The sequence below is a fragment of the Neofelis nebulosa genome, chromosome 16, assembly GCF_028018385.1.
Source record: "Neofelis nebulosa isolate mNeoNeb1 chromosome 16, mNeoNeb1.pri, whole genome shotgun sequence".
Taxonomy (NCBI): domain Eukaryota; kingdom Metazoa; phylum Chordata; class Mammalia; order Carnivora; family Felidae; genus Neofelis; species Neofelis nebulosa.
In genome coordinates this window covers 18,928,253-18,946,322 of record NC_080797.1, presented here as the reverse complement: position 1 = coordinate 18,946,322, position 18,070 = coordinate 18,928,253, and the positions used below count along the sequence as shown (strand labels likewise).

The 18,070-nt window shown below is 60.1% G+C and overlaps 2 protein-coding genes across 6 annotated transcripts in view; both read left to right on the top strand.

Moving 5' to 3' along the window:
- Positions 1-8,851, top strand: part of LLGL2 (LLGL scribble cell polarity complex component 2) — a 35,229-nt gene extending 26,378 nt beyond the window's left edge. For 3 of the 5 annotated variants that reach the window (XM_058703050.1, XM_058703052.1, XM_058703053.1), the window contains exons 9-26: positions 41-95; positions 695-849; positions 2,964-3,181; positions 3,254-3,321; positions 3,469-3,622; positions 3,712-3,816; positions 4,211-4,503; positions 4,605-4,755; positions 5,070-5,220; positions 5,853-5,969; positions 6,093-6,259; positions 6,656-6,920; positions 7,190-7,343; positions 7,598-7,626; positions 7,880-7,927; positions 8,111-8,153; positions 8,280-8,341; positions 8,512-8,851. In XM_058703050.1, coding sequence (XP_058559033.1) covers positions 41-95; positions 695-849; positions 2,964-3,181; positions 3,254-3,321; positions 3,469-3,622; positions 3,712-3,816; positions 4,211-4,503; positions 4,605-4,755; positions 5,070-5,220; positions 5,853-5,969; positions 6,093-6,259; positions 6,656-6,920; positions 7,190-7,343; positions 7,598-7,626; positions 7,880-7,927; positions 8,111-8,153; positions 8,280-8,341; positions 8,512-8,519 — 2,243 coding nt within the window. In that variant the 3' untranslated portion in view covers positions 8,520-8,851. Of the gene's footprint in view, positions 1-40; positions 96-694; positions 850-2,937; positions 3,182-3,253; positions 3,322-3,468; positions 3,623-3,711; positions 3,817-4,210; positions 4,504-4,604; positions 4,756-5,069; positions 5,221-5,852; positions 5,970-6,092; positions 6,260-6,655; positions 6,921-7,189; positions 7,344-7,597; positions 7,627-7,879; positions 7,928-8,110; positions 8,154-8,279; positions 8,342-8,511 lie in introns of those variants that run through there. The other 2 variants (XM_058703054.1, XM_058703055.1) reach the window with 2 other exon arrangements.
- Positions 8,852-12,232: 3,381 nt separating this feature from the next.
- LOC131498101 (RNA exonuclease 1 homolog) lies at positions 12,233-16,664 on the top strand. Its single transcript, XM_058704966.1, has 7 exons — positions 12,233-14,289; positions 14,674-14,737; positions 14,979-15,088; positions 15,257-15,331; positions 15,666-15,762; positions 16,025-16,128; positions 16,300-16,664. The coding sequence occupies exons 1-7, from the start codon at positions 12,233-12,235 to the stop codon at positions 16,445-16,447; spliced, it is 2,655 nt and encodes an 884-aa protein (XP_058560949.1). The 3' UTR covers positions 16,448-16,664.
- The last annotated feature ends 1,406 nt before the right edge of the window (positions 16,665-18,070 follow it).

Below are 18,070 nucleotides of genomic sequence, written 5' to 3'. Positions count from 1 at the left end.
GGGGTGGAGGGCCCACTCAAGCTGGTTCCTTGTCTTGTAGGTCCTTTTCCTTGCAAAGCTATTACCAAAATCTTCTGGCTGATCACCAAGCAGGGGTAGGTATCAGTGCTCTGTCCTCCCAGCCTTCAGCAGCCTTCCGAGGGGCTACTCTGGCCTCTGCTTGTGGGAGGCGGTGTCTAGGGAGTGCCTTGGGGGTCCCACATCGGTGTCTCAGATGCCAGCAAAGGGAGAGAGGGCTATTCATTCATACCTCTCATGGCTAATTCCTGAGCAAACATTTCTGACCTTTCCCTCCACCCTCCCGGAAAGGTGATTCAGATCAGCCGTTTTCAGACTCTGTTTCAGCAGGAGACCTGTTTCTTCAGAGACATACAGGGAAACCTGATGCATAAACAGCAGTAGGGTGGGCTGGGGGTGGAAGCCGGGGTAAAGCAGGAGTGGCTACAGAGGCTCAGGAACCCCAGCCTGGGTGCCCCCACCTCACCCCCAAGTTCTCCTGGGTTATTGCAGTCAGGAAGAGAGGGCGGTCCACCCCACCCCTTCTGGGGACCTTGAATGAGCACTTACTTTGAGACTGGCTCCCTCCCTGGTCCTGCCACTCTGGTCCTTGGAAAGTCTAAGCTGCCAGCTCAGCCTGTGGCTGAGGTACTGTTGGGAGCCCCAGCCCACCCCACGGCTCTTCTGTGCCCGCCAGGTTGCCTTTCACCATCTTCCAGGGGGGCATGCCGCGGGCCAGCTATGGGGACCGCCACTGCATCTCGGTGGTCCACGACGGCCAACAGACAGCCTTCGACTTCACCTCCCGTGTCATTGACTTTACTGTCCTTGCCGAGGCAGACCCTGCTTCAGGTAGGTGGGCTTGGGAAGTGGCTGAGGGGATGTGGCCTGTCCGTTTCCAAACGCACCACTACCTGAGCCCCTCAGCCCCCCTGCACCCCTCTCAGTGCCTTTCCCTTCCCCTGCTTGTGGCTTCATCCTTGCTGGCCACACCTCCCACCTGCTCTGAACCCTCTTCACCCTTGCTCGGCTCTGATGGGACTGAGCCCAAGGCAGGAAGATCTAGGCTGTGGGGCTTAACAGCTACCTAGCTGAGGCAAAGAGGTCCCGGCTTAGACACGTGAAGCCCTCCCATTGTGGGGTGGGGCAAGTGGTGCCGTGTGGGGCCTCCTGGAGCTGGGCCAAGACAGCAAAGCCCTGAGTCAGCCTCGTAAATTGGTGACAAGCAAGACCAGAAAGGGCGATGTCGAAACCTGGAGCGGAGGCCTGGCGGGAGATTCCCAGGAGGGCGGGCCTCTCCTCCAGGTGAGTCCAGCCTCACGAGCCAAGGCCTCCAGGTGAGGGGCTCGGGCCTGCTCCGGACACCCTGGGCTGTATTCCCGTGCATCCTCAACACCACAAGGCTACTTGCTTTCCCTCCTTTCTCAGCCTCTTCCCTCCTCACGCCCGATGCAGGATGCCGGGGGGATGGGGGTGGGGTGGGGGGGGGGCATCGATTCTTTAGGATTTTCTACAGAGATGATCACGTTCTCTGTGAACAAAGACAGCGTTACTTCTTCCTTTCTGACCTGTGTCCCTTTTATTTTCTTCTCTTGTCTCCCTGCAGTAGCTAGGACTTGTAAACAAGCAGAGAGAGGGGGCATCTGCCAAATTTCTGATCTTAGCAGGAAAGCTTCATGTTTCGCACTATTATAGTCACATGAGCTGTAGCTTTTTTGTGGACGATCTTTACCAAGTTGAGGAAGTTCCCCTCTCTTCCTACTTAGATTTTTTATCATAAATGGGTGTCAGATTTTTCAGACATTTTTCCTGCGTGGATCAATATGATCACGTGTTTTACTTTAGCCTATTGATGTGATGGGTTCTGTTAACTCATTTTCATGTGTTGACACAATCTTGCACACCTGGGATAAATCCTACTTGGTTGTGGTGTGTGATTTTTCTCTATATGTTTCTGGATTTGGAGATTTTTTTAATTTATTATTGATTTTGGGGAGAGAAAGCATGAGTGGGAAAGGGGTGGGGGGCAAGGTACAGAGGATCCAAAGAGGGCTCTGTGCTGACAGCAGAGGAACCATGAGATCACGACCTGAGCCAAAGTTGGACACTCAACCGACTGAGCCACCCGCTGCCACTGGAGCTCATTTTTATTTGTTTGTTTGTTTGTTTGTTTGTTTAGAGAGGGAGAGGGAGAGAAAGAGGGGGCCCAGGTGAGCAAGGGGCAGAGAAAGAGAATCCCAGGAGGGGCAGAAGGAGAGAGAGAGAAGTGGGGCTCGCCTGAAGTGGGGCTCCTGCTCACCGGAAGCAGGCCTTGAGCTCACCCCGAAGTGAGGCTCGAGTGGAGCTTGTTTTTAAAATGCCGATTCTGGGGCACCTGGGTGGCTCAGTCAGTTAAGCATCCGACTCTTGGACTCTTGGTTTCGGCTCAGGTCATGATCTCGCGGTTTCGTCAGTTCGAGCCCCACATCAGGCTCCAAGCTGACAATGCGGAACCTGCTTGGGATCCTCTGTCTCTGCCCCTCCCCTACTTGCACTATCTCTGTCTCTCTCAAAATAAATAAATAAACTTAAAAAAATTTGTTTGTAATAAAAATGAATTAATAAAATAAAATGCAGATTCTCCAGGGGTGCTTGGGTGGCTCAGCCGGTTAAGCGTCCGACTTCGGCTCAGGTCATGATCCCACGGTTCGTGGGTTCGAGCCCCGCGTCGGGCTCTGTGCTGACGGCTCAGAGCCTGGAGCCTGCTTCGGATTCTGTGTCTCCTTCTGTCTCTGCCCCTCCCCTGCTCTTACTCTGTCTTACTGTCCCTCAAAAATAAATAAATGTAAAAAAAAAAAAAAAAAAAAAAAAATTTAAAATGCAGATTCTCTGACTCCAGCCCTAGAGCTTAAGATCCTGCAGGGCTGGGCTGGGGCAAACTGCTTCCTACGGTTCCTGCAGCCCCTGACCCTTGGCCTGTCCCCCAGCCTTTGATGACCCCTACGCCCTGGTGGTGCTGGCCGAGGAGGAGCTAGTGGTGATTGACCTGAAGGCGGCTGGTTGGCCACCAGTCCAGCCTCCCTACCTGGCCTCCCTTCACTGCTCCGCCATCACCTGCTCCCACCACGTCTCCAACATCCCCCTGAAGCTGTGGGAGCGGATCGTCGCCGCTGGCAGACAGCAGCACACACACTTCTCCACCATGGTAAGTCTGGCTCCGGCCCTGGCCCCAGCTCGGGCCAAGCTCTCCCATGGACTTCTTGGTCTCATTCTTTAGGAGTGGCCCATCGATGGTGGTACCAGTCTGGCCCCAGCCCCTCCCCAGAGGGACCTGCTGCTCACAGGGTAGGTGACTTTCATGGCGCTCTCCCTCCTGCCAAGTAGAATACGCGGGGTGGGAACAGACCCCAGAGCGGGCGCGTGCCAGTCCCGGGCCTCCCGGGCACCCCTGGCCTGGCATCCCTCACAACTGGCAGGTGGCTCCGCCCGCAGGCACGAGGATGGCACAGTGCGCTTCTGGGACGCCTCCGGTGTCTGCTTACGGCTACTCTACAAACTCAGCACGGTACGGGTGTTCCTCACCGACACAGAGCCCGGCGAGAACCTCAATGCCCAGGGCGAGGATGAGTGGCCCCCGCTCCGCAAGGTGAGGCCGGGAGCCTGGAAACCAGGCAGGGCAAGGACAGGCTGGGTCTCGGGCTTATGGCCACTCGCGGACCTCCTCTCCCTTGTCAGGTGGGCTCCTTCGACCCCTACAGTGATGATCCGAGGCTGGGAATCCAGAAGATTTTCCTCTGCAAATACAGTGGCTACCTGGCTGTGGCGGGCACGGCAGGGCAGGTAGCAGGCTGGGCTGGGGCAGGGGGTGCAGCTAGGAGGAGTGATCAGGGGACTTTGGGCGGTGTCCAAGGATTGGGGGGCAGCAAGGACAGACACCAGCCTCCTGGGCACCCACTGAAGAGGTCGCCAGGACCATCACCGACTCTTGTGGCTCTTGTGCTTTTCCCAGTGGATAGAGGTTGCCTGGTCCCATTAGAGACAGGCCTCTGGGATGATTGTTTCTCCTCCAGAAACCAGGATTAAGGGCCAGGGATCGGGAAAGGCCTTCCAGCTCTCCTTGGGCCCTAGGCTCTCCCACTCTCAGGGTCCCTGTGGTCCCGCTATTCTTTGGTGCTGGGCGGGGGGTGGGGGTGGGGTGGCTCAGCCCACCTGCCCCCCACCCCCCCCACCCCAGGTGCTGGTGCTGGAGCTGAATGACGAGGAGGCGGAGCATGCCGTGGAGCAGGTGGAGGCCGACCTGCTGCAGGACCAGGAGGGCTACCGCTGGAAGGGCCACGAGCGCCTGTGTGCCCGCCTGGGGCCCGTGCGTTTTGAGCCCGGCTTCCAGCCCTTCGTGCTGGTGCAGTGCCAGCCCCCGGCCGTGGTCACCTCCTTGGCCTTGCACTCTGAGTGGCGGCTCGTGGCCTTTGGCACAAGCCACGGTTTTGGCCTCTTTGACCACCAGCAGCGGCGGCAGGTCTTTGTCAAGTGAGCAGCCCTCTCGGGGTGGCCAGGGCCTGAGTCTAGGGCTGGTGCTGGGCAAGGACCCTAGGGCCCTGGCAGCACTGATGTCCTGATGTTCCCCCCAGGTGCACGCTGCACCCCAGTGACCAGCTGGCTTTGGAGGGCCCCCTGTCCCGTGTGAAGTCCCTAAAGAAGTCCCTGCGCCAGTCCTTCCGCCGGATACGGCGTAGCCGGGTGTCAAGCCGGAAGCGGCGGCCAGCTGGTCCCCCAGGGGAGGTGAGGCTGAGACCGGCCACGAGCCCGGGGCGGCTGGCAGCAGGTCCAAACTAGCCCTCCCTCCCCCGTGGCTTTGGCTGCAAGCACCGAGCAGGCTCACGTCCTGCCCCGCCGCCCACTAGCTCTGTGGCCTCGGACACACACACGTTGCATCTCTGGGCCTCAGCTTCCCCAAGTGTAGAGGGTTAAGTCTTCAGTTAGTATCACCAGGTGGGCGGTGGCCATCTTCCCCCGGAAGGACTGGTGCTGGGCAATCGGATCCCCCCAGGAAGGGGAGGCCAGAGCCCCCCTCAGCCTGACCAAACCCACGGCAGGTGCCGGAGGGAGGCGCCAGGGCTGAGCGGACGGGTACGCAGAACATGGAGCTGGCCCCTGTGCAGCGTAAGATCGAGGCTCGCTCAGCAGAGGACTCCTTCACGGGATTCGTCCGGACCCTCTACTTTGCTGACACCTATCTGAGGGACAGTGAGTGGCCAGCCTGAGGTGTGGGGGGCCCAGGAGAGCACCCTTCGGCCCGAGGGCTTGTTGGAGGCTGCTGTCTGGCCTGACTGGGAGCATGGGGAGACCCGATCCTCTGCCTCCCTCATTCTCTGCCGTGCCTGGGTCTCCAAGGCAGGTTGCCCTGGCTTCTTACTCAGGCTCCACCACTCTAGAAGTGTGACCTTGGACATGTCACTAAACCTGGGGTCAGCTTCTCTCCTGTAAAGTGGAGGAATATCTTCCTCCAAGAGTGCCTACTAGTACCCAGTGTGCCCTGCAGAAGCTCCCTGCCGCCCGCCCACCGGGGCAAGAGTGGGGTGGGGGTATCTGCTGCTGTATCTTCAGGGCTGAGCTGTCCCGGGTTCAAGACCACCTGTGCCTGGGTCCCTTAGTGGTCAGAGAGCCTTCCCAGCTCTTCCCGTCTATACCCCCAGGAAATACGCAGGGCCCACAGCCATTCCGTTTTACAGAGGAGAAAACAGGCTTACAAGGTTTGCTAACTTGACCTTGGGGTCACACAGGTTGTGAGTGGCAATGCCGGGACATCAGCCCAGGTCACCTGGCTCCACCTGACCCCCGAAACTGTGGGTTAGATATAAACCTTTGCTTCCTGGCAGGCTCCCGCCACTGCCCCTCGCTGTGGGCTGGCACCAACGGTGGTACGGTCTATGCCTTTGCCCTGCGTGTGCCCCCCACTGAGCGGAGAATGGATGAGCCCGTGAGGGCCGAGCAGGGTGAGTGCTGGGCAGGGGGAGAGCAGAGGGTCCTTATCTGCCTGGGATGGGGTGGGGTGGGGTGGGGTCTGTAGTCTCACCCTCCCCCCGACCATCAACCACCACTTGCCTCTCTCCCTGCAGCCAAGGAGATCCAGCTGATGCACCGAGCGCCCGTGGTGGGCATCCTGGTGCTGGATGGACATAGTGTCCCCCTTCCTGAGCCCCTGGAGGTGGCCCATGACCTGTCAAAGAGCCCAGACATGCAGGGAAGCCACCAGCTGCTTGTGGTGTCGGAAGAACAGTTCAAGGTGTCGCTTGGATGGAGGCGGGGCTCCCTGGGGATCCCTGGGACATCCGGGGAGTGCAGATCCTGGGCACAAATGACAGTGGCCGGGATTCACTTAAAGTTGTATTTGCAGCTGGTGTGTGACAGACTACCGAGGCACCGAAAAGGAGAGGGATAGAGATCCCGGGCCCCGGGGTCAGCACGGGGGCACCGAAGCGGGACCTGTGTCAATAGGGGGGACGGAGAACACAGACATGGAAATGAGTAGCCCTGGTGTCCCTTCCCAGTCAAAGCGTAGTGGCCGCATGTCCGAGCACTGAGCGGGCACAGAGACTGGGCGTCCGTTGCTGGGGAGCAGGGCCCTGTGACGGCACCAGGCACGGAAGCCACGGGTGTGAGCCGCGCCCTGTGCCCCCAGGTGTTCACGCTGCCCAAGGTGAGCGCCAAGCTGAAGCTGAAGCTGACCGCTCTGGAGGGCTCGCGGGTGCGGCGGGTCAGCGTGGCCCACTTCGGCAGCTGTCGAGCCGAGGACTACGGGGAGCACCACCTGACTGTCCTCACCAACCTGGGTGACGTCCAGGTGGTCTCGCTGCCCCTGCTCAAGCCCCAGGTTCGGTACAGCTGCATCCGCCGGGAGGATGTCAGCGGCATTGCCTCTTGTGTCTTCACCAAATACGGCCAAGGTGGGCACAGCGGGGGCGGGCAGGCGGGGGCGAGCAGCCAGGCCCCCGGGGGCGGGCGGGGTGGGGACTCCCGCTGCGCGGCCAGGGGCTGCTGGGAAGGGCAGCATGGGGTGTTGCGGCCGAGGCCAGGGTGGACTGACTGACTTCAGAGAACTTTTGAGGGAGGCCCCCGGCCCCTCGTTCCTCCTGGGAGGCAAGTCCCGTCAGCCGCTGCAGGGCCTGGGAGCCGTGGGCTGGCCTCACCTCCAGGCTTCTCCTTCCCCCACCAGGATTCTACCTGATCTCACCCTCGGAGTTTGAGCGCTTCTCTCTCTCCACCAAGTGGCTGGTTGAGCCCCGGTGTCTGGTGGATTCAGCAGAAACCAAGAGCCACAGCTGCCCCCGCAACAGATCAGGCCCAGAGAAGGTCTCAGGCCCAGCCAGGTCGGTAAAAGGACAGGTGGCCTTTGCCCTGGCCCCTCTCCTCTGAGCTAAGCCACCCTCCTGGCTCTGGCTCGCTGCCCCCCTTCATATGCCCCTCCCTCTCATGGAAGCTGCCATCCAGGGCAGAGCTTGGTTTATCACCCTGGCTCAAGGTGGGCCAGGTTAGTTGACCTCATTTTTCATGGGATCAGGGCTTTCTGAGCCAGAATGGGGAGCCCAGAGACTCCCAGGCCTCACCATCTCTCTCCCCACAGGAACTCAGGGAGCCAGAGTGATGGAGAGGGTAAGACAGGGTTCCCTGTGCCCAGGGGTGGGGATGGGGGTGGGGGGGCAGAGACATTGTGATACTTAGGCCCAGACCCAGACCGAAGGGGAAGGAAGGGAACCCCAGGCCAGCAGGTGGTATTGGGGCTAAGAGTAGAGACGGCATCACTTCCAGTCCTGGGTTCTGGGCTCCGGCACTGCCGCTCTAGTTAAGGAGGGAGCTGGGGCAGAGGAGGTCTCAGGGCTCACCTGACCTGGCCCCTGCCTTTCAGAGAGGAGGCCTGGCCCGGTGATGGAGCACGCTCTGCTCAATGACGAGAGTGAGTTGGGCAGGAGTCGGTGGGCCATCATGAGGGATGTACCGAGGGAGGCTTGGAAAGCCAGGGTGGAACCGAGGGCCGTTACTCTGAGGGAGGCAGACCTGTCCGACACTCCACCAGTAAAAGGGGGAGAAACATTTGTGTCTGGCCCGGCCTCAGCAGGCCTCTTCCCCAACCCTGCAGGGGTCCTGAAGGAGATTCAGAGCACACTGGAGGGAGACCGAGGGTGAGTTCCTGCTCGGGCCTGCAGGGGTGGGCCCTGAGGTGCCAGGAGTTCTCTGGGAATAAGGGTCCTCGTCTGGTCTCCCGGAGGTCCCCATGGATGGTAACTGCCCTGTCTTTGCCCGTGCAGGAGCTATGGCGACTGGCGATCTCCGCGAGTGGCCACGGGTTACAGCCTCAGCAATGGGGGAGGTAGGGGCTCTGGGCACCGCTGCAGGGCTGGGGGGAGGCTGGGAGGGTATGCCTCCTAGTTGGGGAGGGATAGGAGAGTGAGCCCACACACGCCCCTGGGTGGGGGACTGAGGCCCCCCCGGCCTGCCCAGGAGGCCTCCGAATTGCCACTGCTCTGTGTCCTTCCACAGCGGAGTGAGCAGGTCGCGGGTCCAGGCTACGCGATGAACACACACTACTGAGGGCGTTTCCTGGGGCGCTACCCCCCCGGTCCCGGGAGGCCCATGAACTGGGCTGTGCCAGGGACTGGAGCGGACCCCAGTGTGCACCCTGCTGCTGCTCTTGGCCTCGGAGAGGAGGGACCCCAGGGCCGTGGGGCTGCCCCACCTGGGCCTTGTCTGTCTTGGTTCTTTTGTCAATGTTGCACAGTTTTTTCTCCCTCCCCTTTTTGTAGTGGGCTGGGTTTTAAATTATAAATTTTAACTGCCTCTGGGTGAAAAAGTTTTTAATAAACACCTTATTACCTCTTCACTGGACTGGTCCAATGACTGACTTTTTTAATTGTGCAGAAATTTTCTACATAGACACAAATGATTGGTAGCGGTCCCTTGCCTTTGCCCCTGGGGTCCAGTTGCTGGACCAGGCTGGTACTCCGGAGAGTTAGTTTTTTAAGCTGTTGAGTCAGAGCAAACTGTGTCTGTTCGTATCTGAACACTATGTCTTCTGTCTTTGGAAACGAACGGCCAGAGTTAACCACCCTGAGGGTGCATGGCTGCATCCCAGGGTCGGGGGCAGAGGGAGTCCCCTTTGACCGGCCTTTGCTTGCTGTCAGAAGGGGGAGACACTCACAGTACCTCAGACCTGGTGGCTTCTTCCAGACTTCAGGGAACGACTGTGGGGTGCTGCTGAGGTCAGAGGCAGTTCCCAGAAGTGAAAGCTCTTACCCCCAGATGAGGGGCTGGATCAGACCACTGTTATGGTCTTCATAAGCCAGGGGGTTGAGTCTACTTGATTCTACTTCATTCACCTGTCTTTGTTGAGTACCTATTATATGCCAGGCGCTTGGGGTCAGAGGTGGCCAAGATAATGTGGTCCCTGCCCTCTGAGGCTCACCATACTAACAAGGGCAGGAAATCTTAGGATGCAGGCAAGCCGGGGGCCTGTGAGAGATGCGCCTGGGAAGGTGATGTTAAGCTGGGACAGGGACATGACCAGGAATGGGCTGGGTGCTCCGTTCTACACAGAGGATAGAGGGGCAGGAGCACTTGAACTGGTTGGCCTGCTGTGGGATTGTGTTAAGAGTTGAGGGTAGTTGGCAGGAAGTGTGCCAAAAAATGAGACCACCCAGTGGCCGGGGCCAGACTGGGACCTCCTAGAGCCTGGCGAGGGTAAGGGCACTGCTATGTGCCACCAGGAACCCACGTGGCCTGTTGGAAGGACATGGATTAGCGCACAGGGCAGAAGAGGAGTCCAGGCCCAGGTCCCTGGATGGATACGCCATGGGAGAACCCTACCCATCACCCTCCCGCCAAGCATGTGCAGCTCAAGAATCTGGATTGTGTAACTTGGGTCACTCCAGCTCTCCTGTTCTCCTTAGAAGTGGGGGTGAGGGTGGCACTTACTGAGACAGGAGTCCCAAAAGCCACAAGGAAGAGGGGGAGTAGTTGCCCCAAAGGGAAGAGGAACACAGACCATGGTCGCAGAAGCAGTGAAGAAGGGATGCTGGGTAGATAAGAAGGCAAAGCTACAGACAGTGGGGAGTGCTGCGTACCCTGCAAGACAGTCTGAACTTGATCCTGAGACTGGAAGCATCTGAAGGGCTTTGAGCACAGAAGTTCCATTATGAAGTTCATTCTTCCAAAGACCACTGTAGTTTAAATCCCAGCAAGTTCCACTCGTGTGACAGGCACATTGCCTTCCTGTTCTGCATCCCAGTTTTTTCTGGGGGAACGGGATGATAAGAGTATCCCCTCACGATCTGTTGTGAGGTTCATGGGAGTCCACGAGGTTCAGGGTTTCATGACGGGGGTGACCCTCTCTCAGGGTCAGGGAGAACATGTTAGAATGCACAGGATCTTTATTTTTATCATAAAAGAAATTAAGCCTTGTGTATATCCTGGACTGGCACTCGGTCCTCAGTCTTTCTAGAGAGCTGGACAGCTACACACACACACACACACACACACACACACACACACACACACACACAAGTATCAAGACTCTGAAAATGGATTTACCTCTGCCCTCATTCAGGATGAGCATTGCCTTAAGTACTTTGGGCTACAAAGTATTAACTAATGTTGGTTGTTCGCCTGTTTTGGTTCTAGGAAAATATTCTATTGGGAGTGTGAGATCAACAATTTTTATTGATAGGTGTGCACAAGTGGAAGAGTTTGGCACTGTCTAGAAAGTGGATTAATGGAAGCTCAGCCGGCATGGAGGGAGGTTGGAGGGCCCTGCAGCTCCTGTCCAGGGGGAGGTGGCCATAGTGGCCAAATGGAGATACTGAGGGGTTGGGTTGACCAGGGCCACTGCCAGATGGAGAAGGTGAGTGGCAGAGGTCACTGCTGACACCAAAGGCCCTGCCGATGTACCACAGGCAGCTGGGCACATGGTCTACAGACTTGGATCTGAGGGTCTTCGACATCGACAGGTGGGAGACTTAAGTGTTCACTTAGACTTGGAAGTCAGGCAGACCCAGTCCTCAAACACTGGCTTCACCTGTGACCTTGGGCAGATGACCTCACTCTTGTGCTCTAGTTTACTTACCTATAAAACAGGGCATAATCATAGGGCCTGCCTCAGAGGGTGGTAAGGATTAAATGAGAGTCTGTAAAATCGCTCGGCACCTTAACACCCAACCAAAGGAGGTGAAAGTTACCAAGTTACGGTGGCTGGTGGTAGGGGCCAGGAGAGGAGGAGACGGTTCCGGAGGGAGGGAGGGAGAGTGGAGCATGGTCAGAGGAGGACTCACACAGACTGGAGGAGCAAAGCAGGTGAAGGAAAGAATGGGGAAAGTGGGAGCCAGAGGTGAAAGCTGGGCTTGGAGGGAGAGTCCCCTCTCCCTGGAAGGCTCTGGGAAGACAGCTGGCCACACCCACACAACTGAGTGAGCTACAGGCCCCGGCCTGGATCAATAGGGCAGAGAGGAGGGCACCAGGAAGGCAAGAGATTGGAGATACATCAGATACGTTGTAATGGGCCAACGAAAGTAAAGTTTACTGCTGATGGTAGCCCCTCACACCTGTTCTCCAGCGGGCCTTGGGAGCCAGACTGCCTGGGTTGGCGTCCCACCTCTGACCACCACTGACACTTGGCTGTGTGCCTCAGTCGCATCAGCCATAAAACGGGAATCCTTAGGGCACCCACCTCTTAGCATGCTTCCAAGAATTAAATGACTCCATAGTAAAGTGTTTAAAACAGTGGCTGGCATATAATAAGCCCTGAAGTGTTAGCTCTTTGCTGATACTATTGAGGCCAAGGGGACGAAGGAAGGAGAGTGGGTATCCCTTAGAGTCCCCAGGATGATGATCCAGACAGGCTCATTGAAAGGGGGGCAAGCAGTGAAAGGGGAGCAGAGCACGTGGGTCCCTGCAGCTTGGCACAGTGCCAGGCTGGCCTGGCTGGCAGTGCCTCCCAGGTGGCACAGTTGCCCCGTCCTCGGCCTTTGATGCTGAAGCGTCTCCTCTTTCCTGGGCGGCCTCCACTCCTTTGTTGGTCTAAGGGGTCAGGACCCCGCTGCCAACTGCATAATTAATGCTCTTGAGTAAGGCTGGAGCCCCCAGGGGGTAGACTGCCAGTAGAGCCAGAGCAGAACGGGTGTGGGTGCTGCCAAGAGCTGAGGGCACTGCGGGCTAAGGTCTTCAGGGCGAGGACAGAGACTCCGAGAAGCCCCTCTTCACTGGGCCCGCCATGGGTGGGAGCAAGGGCAAAGCGTCCCAGCGCCAGGAGGGCCCCAGGAGGCCGGTCGCAGCAGAGCAGGAGTCCCGGTCGGGCAGCGCCCACTGCGCACCCAGCCAGGAAAGCGGACAGGGTCGAGGTAAGGCCCGAAGGACCAGACCGGTCTTGGAACCGGTCACTGCGGGAAGCCACAGGACCCACGCTGGCCGCCGGAAGCCCACCGCAGAGCAGAACGGCGGCTGCAGACGGTCAGGGGCTGGGCCGCCAGCAGAGGCCCAGGGGAGACTAGGCAGTGCGCGGCGTCGGGGACGCGGATCTAAGGAGAGCCGCGAGCCCCGGGAGGACCGTGGCGGGCGCCTGGAGGAAGAGAGTCTCTCCCGAGAAGGGACAACGAGTGAGCTCTGCCGCCGCAGGAGGAGAGGAAAAGGGCGGGGACCCTCGGCTCGGCAGGGCTGCCGGGAGACTCGGAGCCTGCATGGGGACACGTCGGGTGGAGACGGGGGCAGCTCTTGCCCGGACAGCGAAGCCCGCGAGGCCCAGGAGAGCGACAGCCAGAGCACTGGGGCCCCAGAGCTGCGACCCAAGCCGGAGCAAAAGGACACGGTCCCGGGAGACACCCAAACCGAGTCGGAGCCAGAGCTGGAACCCGGCGAACGCCCCAGCAGCGACGGCGGGGGCAGCGCTGAACCCCGGAGCCGGGAAGGGCCGTCGGGGGTGGGACCCCAGGGAGAGAAGGAGGATTCCGGGACAGACACGGAATCGAGTCTGGAGGGGGCCGGACCTGGAGGGGGCCCACGGACAGCCCCAGGAACGGCGAGCCAGGCCACCGAAGCCGAAGAGACTAGGCCGGGCAAAAAACCCAAGGCCCCCAGCCCCCTCGAGGGCAGCCCAGAGTGCGTCCCCCGGAGCTCGAGGGCTTCTCGGGACCCCGGGCTGGCCCGGGACACAAGAAACAGCGAGGCGCGGCCGGAGGCTGGGTCGCAGGGCGCCGAGCCGGGAAGAGCCGAGGCCTCCGGGACTCGGCGCCTCCAGGTCGGAAAGGCGGTGGGGGAGGTGCAAGTGGCGGCAGGTGAGAGCGAATCTGGGGCTGGAGGGGGAGACGGGCCCCGGGACCCAGCGCCGCTGGCCGCCCTCGTGGCGCTCCGCAGGCTCCGCGCGAAATCCCCGGCAGGCCCCGCTCCCCAGGCCGCCGCTTCGGCTCCCCGCCGCGCCGGCCTTAAAGAGCGGCTGCGGCGCGTGGCGCGCGCCCTGGGTCTGCTGCGGTGGCTTTGGCTGCGGCTGCGGCGGCCCGAGGGCGAGGGCCGGGGGGCGGGGTCGCGGGCGGCCGGGGGGCGGGGCCGCAGGCCGGGAGCGAGGCGCCGTCTCGCGCTGCGCCTGGCGGGCGTAGCGAGACTGGGGGCGCGGCCCAGGCCTCCCCCTGGCGGCGGCTCGAGCTCCCCACAGCCTTCGAAGAGCCCAGCTCCCGAGGACCCTTCTGAGGATGAGGACCGGACTCCGGATCCCAAGTTCGCGGTCGTGTTCCCCAGGAGGCACAGGACCGGGAGGGAGTCGAGCAGTCGGAGCTCAGAGGAAGCGTCCGCGGACGCCCCAGCCCGGGGGGGACGCGTTTGGCCTTGTGAAGGGGCTTCGGGGGACAGGGAGGGGCGCAGGGCGAGTGGAGAAAGTGTGGCCGGGCCCCGCCGGGGCTCTCTCCTCGGCCCTGCTCCCCGCGACGAGCCCCCACTGGACGAGAGCGGCTCCAGCAGTGAAGCGGGGCCGGAAACCTTGGAGGCCGAGGCTCCGGTCCACTGGACTCAGAGCTCGGAACCCCGCGAGGACCCCGGACTTGACACCGACGACGCGCTGCTGCCTCGACTCACCTTGGAGACCCACCTGTGGTGGGAGAGAAGCCCGGGCCCCTGCGGGCCTCCGAGGGGGCGGTGGGTGCCAGAAGATGAGGCTGAGGAGGCGCTGGAGAGGGACCTGGAGCTGAGCCTCGGGCCGGGCCTGGAGGTACCGCCCTCCCTGGGAGCGGAGGGCAGGAGCCTTGCGGAAGGCCTGGAAGACACGGACGACCTGGCTCGGCTGCGGTGAGCAGGCGCAATTCCAAACCTGTCCTGTCTGGGTCAGAGTTCCTCATTTGTCACCCCTACCTCCATTTTTATAAATTGTATCCTTAGATGGTATTGTAACTTACAAAAGGTCTTCCCGCGGGAAGAGGCGGGTGAGGGGTGAAAATCAGGTTCTCTAAGTGGCACAAAGCCGCCCTCTGGGTCAGCGGCCTGGTCCTGCTTGTAGCCCCCACGGAGCGGGTAACTCACTGAGCAGCCACACCCCTGTGTTATGGTCGGGGGCTCAGGGAGGATGCACGACTTGCCCAAAGTATCTCTCCATCCGGTTACAGTGCTAACCTAAGACCTCCTTCTGCCCACCCCACCCCCATTCCCTGCCTCTCCCTCCTGCTGTCCCCACAGACCAGTGTGTAACAGCTCTGTGCTGCTGTGCCTCAAGAAGAGGTTTCATCTGGGCCGAATCTACGTACGGGGGCACCTGGGGAGGGTGGGTGGGCTGGGATTGCCTGTCCCCTGGGATCAGAGGGCTCTCTGGCACTTCCAGAACTTCTCCTTCCTTCTCCTCCCTGGGCTGGGTGCTGAACCCTCTCTGGGGACCTGCAGAGCCGGGGGGCTGGGGGGCTGGGCTGGGGAGCACAGCAGCCCCACTCCATTTGTAGCCCCTGCTTCCTACATGCTGTGACGACAGCATCTGTTTTTTTCCCCAGACCTTTGGGGGACCCTTTCTGCTCTCCCTGAACCCCCGCCGGCCCCTGCCTCTCTTCTCAGCTGAGGTCCTGGCCAGCTACCACCCCAAGAAGGCCCTTAACACCACCCCGTACGTGCCTTTGCCCCCGTCAACCCTCTGCTCACCCCCTGGGCGGCTAAGCCCCAGCATGTGCCACTGATTGAGATCCTGGGGACCGAGGGCATGTCCTGCCTACATGTAGGAGGGCCCAAATGCCCATCTCAGGCAACCTCATTTGCTCCCACCCTCTTCCCTCAGACACATCTTCGCCATCGTGGCGTCAGCCTATCGCCTGTCTCAGAGCACTGGGCAGGGCACATGCATTCTCCTCGGGTGAGCAGTGGGGCCCTGCTGAACCCACGGGCCACTCTGAGGGCTGGGAGGCAGGGACGTGGGGTCTGCATTGGAAGCTGCTGGCCTGGTGCCCCGCTGGGTGGCACCGCTGGACTTTGTGAGGGCTGTGCTCCTGGCTGAAGTCACCGCACGTGCCCCTTGGCTGTGGCCTCTTGGCATCATCCTTCTCCTTGGTCTCCATGCCCTGGGTCTACCTTTCCACATTTCCGGGGGGTGGGAATCACTTTCGGGTGGGCATGCCCCAGTTCCTGGGCTCCATGGGGTGTCTTATGTGCTCCTTCCTGAAAACCCTGTCAGCCCCTCCCTCCCACAGTGGGCACAGTGGCTCAGGGAAGACAGAAGCTGCCAAAAAGATTGTGCAATTCCTAAGCAGCGTGGAGCAGGAGCAAACAAGGGACAGAAGATGTCAGGTGATAGGCAGCCGGGCATTTCCCAGGGTCCAAGAGGAACCATCCTTCTCCTTTGGGCCAGGTGGGCGGTCTTCAGGCCTCTGGCTTCTCCTTGGGGGCAGCCCCAGGCATTGCCTCCTGGAGGGCAGGGTGAGGTGGGGTGGGACTGACCCTCTCCAAGGACGAGCACAGCCCCTAGGCACAAAGTATCCTCAGCTGAGACGCCTGATCATGGACGCGGCTACCACTCCTGGGGATACTTGAGTGCCCCTCCCCCATGCAGCTGGACGGTGTGCTGCTGATGCTTCGCAGCTTTGGCCACGCCAAAACAGTCCTCAATGCAAACGCCAGTCGCTTCGGCCAGGTCTTGCGTCTCTGCCTGCAGCGGTGAGTTAAGGGGTTCCTGGTGGGCACAGGGGGGCACCCACGATCGGTTCCCTTTACTGGGAACCAGAGGCTGCTGCCCTTGGGTCCAGCCCATAGTGGGTCCCGTTCTGAGCAGGGCCCCTGGGTCACATGCACCCTGGGCACCCCCTGCCCACTGTTCCGTGCCCACAGTGGGGTCATCGTGGGAGCTTCTGTGTCACATTATCTGCTGGAGGCCTCGAGGGTCGTGTTTCAGGTAAGACCTGTGCTGCTGCTCGCCTCTCTCCAGCTTCCCAGAGTGGGAGAGGGAGAGGGGCCATGCAGGGAGTGTGGTTGCTAACCCCCTTGCCCCCCACCCTGCATCCCTGCCTTTCCCAGGACTTGTCCTTGCTCCCCTGAGGCACAGGACCAGAGCCCTGCTCTCCCTAAGCCAGTCCTTCTCCCCAAGGCCCAGGCTGAGCGGAGCTTCCATGTTTTTTACGAGTTGCTGGCGGGGCTGGACCCTGTGGCACGGGAGCAGCTCTCCCTACAAGGGCCGGAGACCTACTACTACCTGAACCAGGTGGGGGTGGGGCTTGCCTGGGGAAAGGTCTGGGAGCAGGGGTCTAAGGAGTGGCTGGAGTGGAGGGAAGCTATGGGCGGTCAGGCCCTGCCCCCTCACCCCTGCTCCCTCACCCCTGCTCCCTCACCCCTGCTGTGCTCTGCAGGGCCAGGCCTGCAGGCTCCAGGGCAAGGATGATGCCCAGGACTTCGAAGGACTTCTGAAGGCCCTGCAGGTGCTGGTCACGCGCCCTGAGGAGCTGACCGCAGCCTGGGCCATGCTGGCCGCCATCCTGCAGCTGGGCAACGTCTGCTTCTCCTCTTCAGAGGTGGGCCCCCGCTGTGGCCAGAGGCCCATCTGGACGCGGCTTGTCTGCACGGTCAGGGCAGCCATGATACCGAATACCTGTGGGCCTCCCTCCAGGCCTCACGGCTGCCCTGGGAAGCAGGCGGGTTCGTTGTGTAGATGCGAGAACAGAGACCTGGGTCGTCTATGCCAGTGCCACCAAGCTGCCACCCTGGAAAGGGAGACCTGCACTAACTGAGTAGCTCCTATGTACCTGGCTCCAACTAAATCACTTTATATATTTGTTTTCTTTTTCTAATTGTTTTTAATTTTTTTTTTTTCAACGTTTTTTATTTATTTTTGGGACAGAGAGAGACAGAGCATGAACGGGGGAGGGGCAGAGAGAGAGGGAGACACAGAATCGGAAACAGGCTCCAGGCTCCGAGCCATCAGCCCAGAGCCCGACGCGGGGCTCGAACTCACGGACCGCGAGATCGTGACCTGGCTGAAGTCGGACGCTTAACCGACTGCGCCACCCAGGCGCCCCTCTAATTGTTTTTAAATGCTTATTTATTTTAATATAATTTATTGATTAATATACAGTGTGCTCTTGGTTTTAGGGGAATGTTTATTTTTGAGAGAGAGAGAAAGAGAGAGAAGGACAGACACAGCATGAGCGGGGGAGGGGCAGAGAGCCACGGAGACACAGAATCCAAAGCAGGCTCCAGGCTCCCAGCTGTCAGCACAGAGCCCCTCATGGGGCTTGAACCCATGGACCGTGAGATCGTGACCTGAGCTGAAGTCAGACGCTTAACTGACTGAGCCACCCAGGCGCCCCTCTATCTGTTTTCTAATTCGGTTCTCACAACAACGCTGGAACTTAGGGTCGTTGTTTCCCCTTTAACAATAAGACAGTGGAGGCTCAGAGAGGAAAAGAATCTTGCCAGAGCCAGCCAGCTAGTGAGGAAGTAAAATTAGGATTCGCACTCAGGGTCCCCAGGCTCCAGAGTCGGCTCCTACCTGCCCGGAGCTACCTGTGGGATGTGGCCATTCCCCCGCAGAGCTGTTCCTGTTCCCTCCCTTCTCTGTCCAGCGGGAGTCCCAGGAGGTGGCTGCTGTGTCCAGCTGGGCCGAGAT

Excerpts from the sequence above, each read along its gene's own strand:
- LOC131498101 (XM_058704966.1), top strand. The coding sequence starts at position 12,233 with ATGGGTGGGAGCAAGGGCAAAGCGTCCCAGCGCCAGGAGGGCCCCAGG. Across the intron at positions 15,332-15,665 it reads GGCACATGCATTCTCCTCGG|TGGGCACAGTGGCTCAGGGA; the intron begins GTGAGCAGTGGG and ends TCCCTCCCACAG. Across the intron at positions 15,763-16,024 it reads CAAGGGACAGAAGATGTCAG|CTGGACGGTGTGCTGCTGAT; the intron begins GTGATAGGCAGC and ends TCCCCCATGCAG.